At 40.4% G+C, this 7,651-nt stretch overlaps 1 protein-coding gene and 1 long non-coding RNA gene across 2 annotated transcripts; both read right to left on the bottom strand.

Annotated features, from left to right (window-relative positions):
• Positions 1–21: 21 nt before the first annotated feature.
• Positions 22–2,303, bottom strand: LOC119281459. Its single transcript, XR_005138412.1, has 3 exons — positions 2,057–2,303; positions 344–419; positions 22–267 (listed from the first exon to the last, which is right to left on the bottom strand). It is a non-coding gene; the product is annotated as an uncharacterized LOC119281459 (long non-coding RNA).
• Positions 2,304–2,936: 633 nt separating this feature from the next.
• On the bottom strand, positions 2,937–4,848 carry LOC119281458 (protein SPEAR3-like). The gene is made up of 5 exons (XM_037561976.1): positions 4,502–4,848; positions 4,262–4,363; positions 3,649–3,707; positions 3,432–3,510; positions 2,937–3,305 (listed from the first exon to the last, which is right to left on the bottom strand). Exons 1-5 carry the CDS (start codon positions 4,739–4,741, stop codon positions 3,201–3,203), a joined length of 585 nt encoding a protein of 194 aa, XP_037417873.1. The 5' UTR covers positions 4,742–4,848; the 3' UTR covers positions 2,937–3,200.
• Between the last annotated feature and the right edge of the window lie 2,803 nt (positions 4,849–7,651).

Genomic DNA, 7,651 nt, shown 5'->3' with positions numbered 1-7,651 from the left:
CACAAAGTGCTTTTCACATGAGGAGGAACTATCATGTTAGTTAGGGATCGATCGAGTTGCAAATCAGTAGAGCTTTCCTTTTTCTCTTTATATAATCCATGCATGCAGCGCGCAACAGATGCATGCGATGATGACCGAAAAGATTTGATTGAAAAGTACCATTTGGGATTTGTGCAACTTGAGTCGATCCGACCATGAAAGCCGATCCGGCCCTGGGGGACAGCAAAGCCGGCCTCATCGATCATGCATGCCAAGCATGAGTTGGATCTGTCCGTGAAGATACCTACGCGCTTAATTGGATGGAGATTGAGAGGATGATCTGGTTTGATTATATAATACTTACACCAGCTGTACTCGGGAGCCATGGCTCGGGTCTGACCGGTTCAATGCAAAGCTAGCACGAAGGGTGCATCATTAGTCTGCAGGTACCAAATAATTTGTGATCAGAACGAATCAGGCTTTTCTATAGAGAGGATCAGACCGTATCAATTGGGGGAGCGAAAAGTATCAGCGCGTTTTTTAATCATTGTAAAAGCATGTTCCTCACGCGTCAACTCTTTGTTCACAAAAGATACTACACAACTATATATGTTCAGCATCAAGGACAATACATATATCTATATAAATTCAGGCCTCCTACATTGCATCCCTCTTACCTCTTTTCACATGGAAGATAGGAAGGTAAGAATTAACCAGACCCACTAAATGAAATCAACGACTCACATCTATTATATACTCTGACCTCTCACATGAAAAGAGGAGATAAGAGGGGTCATGTTAAAATTGCTCGGGAAACTATAATAGCTAGCATACTGCTGCTAGATAGTAATCTGACAAACTGGAAAAGAGCATCACATATATAGGAGCATGACTGTTTTATTTGATTTTATTAAATGATAGCCACAATTTTTGTTGGTTGTCTGTTGGATCACCTAGTCGCATAATCATTTTCAAAGAGGTGTAAGTGAAAAAAAAGTGAAGAACTCCTTTTCTATTAAATGGTAGACGTCTTATATTAATTTACAGAGGAAGTATTAGTTTCTAATAGGTTCAACGCATATGCATTGAGGAAAGTAGAATCAAGATGAAAACTTTATATAACCGAACCAGCAGGGGTGCCGTGGGTGCCCTGGCACCCCATAAAAAATGCAAATCTTTTTTATGTACTAGTTTGTCCAATTCTATGGGTATTATAGGATTAAATTGCCAAACTGACGGTTTTTCAAGGTTATACATGGCATTTTTTGTGTGCATGTAAAGGTTGTCACCTCCATGGGTCAAGGTCTAGGTCCGTCACCAAATTAGCCTGATAATGTAGAGTAGCTTATCTTGAACATTTATACAGTTTATATCAGCATAGAAATCCACAATTCGAATTGGGACTTGCATGCTTGCTATACTAAGACTAGCCATAGTGGGAGTAACTTCAGCAGTAACATAAGGTCCAACTTAGCAAATTTGTTTATGTGGCAATAATTTAATATGGAGAGAGATGAATTGAGTAACATAGCTAGTTACTCATATTATGAGTAACATCACAAATATCAAGACAAAATGAGTCAATAACCTAATAAATGAAGCTTTGCATGACACTACACATATGTTACTATCCACTATGGAGATAGTAACATAGTCTAGAAAAGCATGTATAATACTAGTGTAAGTTACTCTCCACTGTGACTAGTCTAAGGCTAGCTTGATGAGCTTTAATATTATGGATACTTGGATTGTATTTTGGTCAGCGTGCAAAAGCTACAATAATAATTGCATATATACATGGCATTTGAAGTAAGGGAAATTAATAGTCTCACCATTTCATCGATAGGTGTTATAGATTCAGACATATATAATTCATAAATTTAGATGTGCATTATGGATGCAGTTAAGCTGATGAACAGGTAGGGCAAAGTAGGTTTCAAAGGCGAAAAAAGTTATTATATATTTCCCATTGTGCGGATGATCTATAGATTGTGCTATAGCATATGTGGATGCAGTTAAGTTGATACATACACATGGAAAAGTAGATTTCAAAGGCAAGCAAGTTTATATGTGTTACCATTTGTGATCCATGGATGAGCTAGCTTGCTCTAGTCTGTTGATATCCCCTGGAAAAGGTAACCGAGGCACACTCCCACCTGCATTTGTGTGGATCTGCATTTCTAAGATGTCTATAACACATACAATTATCCATGAATTTGTTATAATTATGTTACATGCCAGACATATAACAATATCTTAATTAACTGTTTGAAACCGACCCTTTATCAGTTTGCTTTTTCCAAAGTATTACCTCCGTATCAAAAATATAAGACACTTTGGTAGGCTATAAAAATAGCCTACCAAAATGTCTTATATTTTGGTACAGAGGTAGTAAGATATATAGGTTTCAAAACTCTTTATCAGATTAAATGTACACTATAGAGAGACGTCGCCAAGGATTAAATCTCATGGATATATCCACCTGGTATAACTGAAAGCACGACAAAATACTACTTGTAATTAATTAACATTAATAGATATGCATATGTATTATCATCCACTAGACCCATAGCCAGATCGACACATGACCAGAGTCACCAGACACTGACATACACACTCACAGAGAGATCATAGATCTTCTGTTGATTATAAGGACACCAAACAACTAATAATGGAACAGCTTACACAGGCTGCATTACATGTAGTAGTACAAAATACAGCTGTGCATGAGATAGTGCATTGATAAAGTGGGTTATTATTCTATTTCCATCTTGTGCCTCTGGATAAATAAAAAAAGATCTGCGATGCAAGTGCTCATGCGCATATGAACATTCTCTCTGAGCTCAGCAGTGATGAAAATTGCATAGCATAAATTAATAGCACTCATGTACGAAACTGTGTCAGTGTATGCTAGCATGCAGTTTCAGGCAAGAGTCAACACATCTATGTTTGTATAGTAGTACAATCAAAACGACTTGCATCCATATGGCCATACCCATACAACATCATGTCTTGACGTAAAAAATAATGTGAATTGCTATTCCTCTCTTTTTATCTTTTGCGCATTACAGAAGCTGGCAAATCCTTGGTTCTAGCTAGTGGCACCAATTCAGAAACTTATTGCACCACAAGGAAGGAAAACCCCATGCAGGCTAAAGAAAGGAACTGTCGTATAAGATCAGAGGAGAGATGAACGTAAGAAGGAGAAGAACATTTGAGGATCATAGCTTGAGCTCGAGATCCACGTCTTCTGGATCGTCGGAATTCATACTCGTCGAATCAGCCGACCGGCTCCGGTCATGGTGCCCTCTCAGACGGGTAGATTCCTACAGAAAATAAAAATGGTTAAGAACCACATGAGTTAAAAAGATAACTTCGGAGTGTATAATGCTTTTTGATCAGCCATTCAACTTGTCCATCTGTCTCCATGATCTGCATGTAGAGAGACATACCTCTGGTGCAAACAGTGGCAATGTGACACCAGGATGCGCGTAATGTGGTGGCCCGTAGATAGTGCTGCTGCTTGGTGATCTGGTTGGCAGGCATATGCAGATGTTGCAGTTGTTAGTTGGAGCTATAGCTTGTTATTCCGGGTAAATTCAAGGAATAATGGAGTTGTAGCTTGTTATTCCGGGTAAATTCAAGGATTAATGAAGTTGTGTGCAGTACCTTACGATGGGAGTCTGGAATTCACCATATCGAGCGTCTCCTCTCTCCCCATATGCCATCTGTACATGATAAGACCGGAGATATCGTAAGAGATCTTGATACATAGCTCACGTGCATATGGAAGAACAAACAAGGTACATACAGCACGAAAGCTGATGATAATAAGATGATGTCAGAGAAAGTTTGATCTCATGTAGATTTTTCGTATCATGAAAACAGTACGGACGAGATCCTTGTCAGAATAACTGCTTAGATAACGCGATAATGACGATATCTATGATCAAGGAGAAAATAAGTACAAATTAATAACTAGGGAAGAAGCAAGAGAACGGGTAGAGCAAGCACACCTAACTGGAAACAAATCTCAAATTAATTCAATAATGATTGCTAATTTTTGTTTTGAAACAATTCAAAGACAGCTAGTTTCTTCACTCTATCACAATTCACAAAGAAGCTCAAAATCTCACTTCCATAGTTTTTTTTTTCACTCGCAAAAAAAGAAGATCAAGACTTGTTTCTACTTGCTTCCACATATAGATACCTATATCCAGTTTTTCGTATACCAATTAATTTGTTCCTAAAACAGCATGAAGGGGAAAAGATGACAGCCTACCCCAAAATTCGGATGGACCGGGAAGGCCGACGAGACGGCGGTAGCCTGGAAGGGGGACGATGGGGACGATGAGAGCGAGGACGTTGACGCCCGCGTATCCTCCTGCTCGATAGATCCATTCCAAAGACGCAAGGAATCAGAAACGCCCAATCTTATGAAAATCGCAAGCAAATCCATACACACAAAATACGCATATATACATATGTTCGCTTCAGCTTTGCAAGATGTGTCCTCACTCACCAAATTGAGGCTGGCCGTTCTGTGGATCAAGCTCGGTGGCTGACCACCAAGAGGATGGAAGTACTCAGCCATTTCGCTCTGTAACCTAATCTTCTCGAGCTGCGCCACGCCGAGCCCCCGCTGCGGCTGCTTCGGCTTGTCGGCGCCACTGCCGCCGCTGCTGCTGCCGCCTCTCTTGCCCTTCCTGGAGCCGGACGATCTGCCCCACCCCATGCTGTCCCCAAAGTTGTTCCCACTCATATCCCCGAAGAGAGACCTAGCAGGAAGACTTGGAAGAACAAGATGAACAAGCTAGCTAGCTAGGAGGAGAGAGAGAGGGTTGATTGGATGATGCACACAACCTCTTTTAAAATGAAAGGGAGAGATCTCCTTGCAGGCCAATATATCCCAACTCTTTATTAAAAGGGAGACTTGCTCTCCCAAGCTTTTCTTGCCTCAAATTTAAAATCACATCTAGTATTCTAGTGGCATGGCCATCTTTTGAATATAGTGAACACATGTGCCCCAAAACCCTATCGCTTGAAATAAAAATCTAGAAATTTTAAAAGCGGGCAATGCATTTTAATTAGTTAGGTGGTGATCTCCTAGGATCTTTGCCATCAATTGTCTCCTTGGTTACTTTGGCGAGTAATTTGCACGTAGATACTCTTCTTTAAGTCACTATTCAATGCTACAATAACAAATATAGCAGGAAATCGGCTAATAAATAATTCGCTACAAATGCCAGATTTTGAAGCATGGAAAATCTGATGGTTTGGACGGTAAATTATGTTGTCACGAGCATGACAAATTTATTTAGCAAGCATTGTAAATTTTTGACATACTCGTTTTTTGTCGGGATTATCCATCTTTGCTGAAGGAAATTGCTATGCACGCAACAACATAATTGTCATCCAAAAGGTCATTGTCGTGCTTAAAAATCCAACATATGATTTTTAAGATTTCCGATAAATAAAGCATTGGTTCTTGATTAATTTTGCTACGTTCATGTGCTGGCATTAACACTAGTAGAGGCAGTTCTTTCTTGACTCTTCGACCTCTCGTATCATTTGGGATCAACAACAAAATTAGTAGAGGTGACGACGACTCTCTGAAGATGAAATAAAGTTCTTCCTGCTTAGTCCCCGTTTCGGTGATGATTTTAGCATCTTCGGAGGGCATGTGGACGTTTGTCTCTGGTGGATCTTGCAGATTCGGTCAGCGGTCTTCGATGGATCATTTCTTCGTTCCTCTGTGTTCTTGTGACTACCAGTTTGATCCTTCGATCTACGTTTTTCTTCATCGGCGGTGATTGTTGTTCTGCTGCGCTGGTCTTATGTGGCCTTAGCACGACGACTTTCTTTTTTTGACTGTCTACTACAATAAAGTTTGTCCTGCTCTGATGAGGGAGGAGCAAAGACGACGGCGCCTTGAACTTGCTTCAATGATTGTAGTCATCACTAAGTGGTCTATGGACTTGGCTGTATTTTTTGTTGTTGTTGTTTTTTGTACTATCTTAACGGTTGATGAATAGGTCGAAATTTTTTCTCGCAAAAGAGAACAAAAGCAACGAGGAGCTTGCATAAAATACTTAATAACATCAAACTTGGAGCCTCCATTCTTCTGAACTTAAGTTCACCGGACGACCAGCTTGGTAAACACCTATAAAAAATTTCAAAAAAGGGGAATTTTTAATGAACTTAAGCTCTGGGCACGCTTCCAATCAGTGCAAGATCGAATAAATTGCACGTTTTTGCAGAGCTGAAACATACTACGACAGTACTAGTACTCGACAGGTTGATACTTCGGATTCCTGGTTCTAGTTCTCACCTGGCGCTTCCCGATTCTCATTCTTCTTCTTTTATCTGGGAGGTGCGTCCCTGTGCAAGGCAAGTACTCCCCTATTCCAGATTATAGAATAAAATATTACAATACAAAATAAATAAAATATGAAATACTTACTTATCTTTCGGGTAAAATATGAAATATTTTCATGATGGTTCTAATTGTATAAATTTGGTACTGCACATGTTGTTATTTTTTCTATAAATTTGGTCATACATGTACATATTTGACTTCTGCAAAAAATAAGAGTATCTACAGTTGGGCTCCCCAAGCCCCCTGTACATCCAGGTGGATGCCCCGATCACTGATCGGTCGAAAAGCTCCGATTAGATGGGCTACTCATACCGGCCCTAAATGTCGGGGCACACAAACATTCCTTCGAATCCAGCTCATATCTAGGGCGGATATGGGGAGGCCTAGACCCCTTGGTGTGTCTATCATATTGGACTCAACACGCAGGACCCATCGTAAATTGCACCAAATCACCCCTCCTCTGACCTTGTCGGACCAATCATTTTCCACTCCTCTCTTCTCCCTCGCCCGTGCCGGCCATCCCCTCGCCTCGCTGCCACCCCTGCTCGGTCGCCATATTGAACCCTCAGCGTTGCCAGCACCGCCACAAAACTCTTCCCCTCTAGCCTCACCGCCACAGATAATGTCGCCGGTCCGGGCGCCGCCTTGGTACGTCTGGCTACTCTCGGACTGCACCTTGCCCTCTACGTGTTTGACAAATTGTCCGACCAATTTTTTTATTATTGTTCTATAGATAAAGCGATGGATTTAGATGGTTCGTCATATGAGGAGTATGGACCCACGAAGCTTTATGAATTAATTCAAAAGGAGTTCTTTGATTCATAGGATTCAATTGAGGAAGTGAAGATGATGATGATCATGAGCATGAAGCAGAAAATGGACCAGGAGGTGGAGCACATCCTGAACTTCAAGGGTTCAAACAAAAGGGAGAAGAGTTCTGAATCAGGATATGGTTTGCTCTTTTCCGATAAAGGGCGCTTTATTACTTAAATGGTTTAAGCATTATACCCGACCTCTATATAACTGAGATGCACACAAACGAACCAAGCATGGCTTCTCTACATGGACTATTTTGATCATGTACCAACATTCTACATATGCATTAGAATCTTCGAGATCATCAGGTACATGCACAACTACTCAATGATCTTGTGGAGCATATGTGGATCCAATGAAAACCAATAAATTCTGCACTTCAAATAAATTTTATGTTTGAAATATGTATTGTCGCTACCAACAAATGTTATTTACGTGTGATATTCACGTGTGTGATAGACGTGCATGTACTTGCAT

This window comes from Triticum dicoccoides, chromosome 3B (genome assembly GCF_002162155.2).
Source record: "Triticum dicoccoides isolate Atlit2015 ecotype Zavitan chromosome 3B, WEW_v2.0, whole genome shotgun sequence".
In the NCBI taxonomy this organism is placed as follows: Eukaryota; Viridiplantae; Streptophyta; class Magnoliopsida; order Poales; family Poaceae; genus Triticum; species Triticum dicoccoides.
This window is presented reverse-complemented; position numbering and strand designations above follow the sequence as displayed.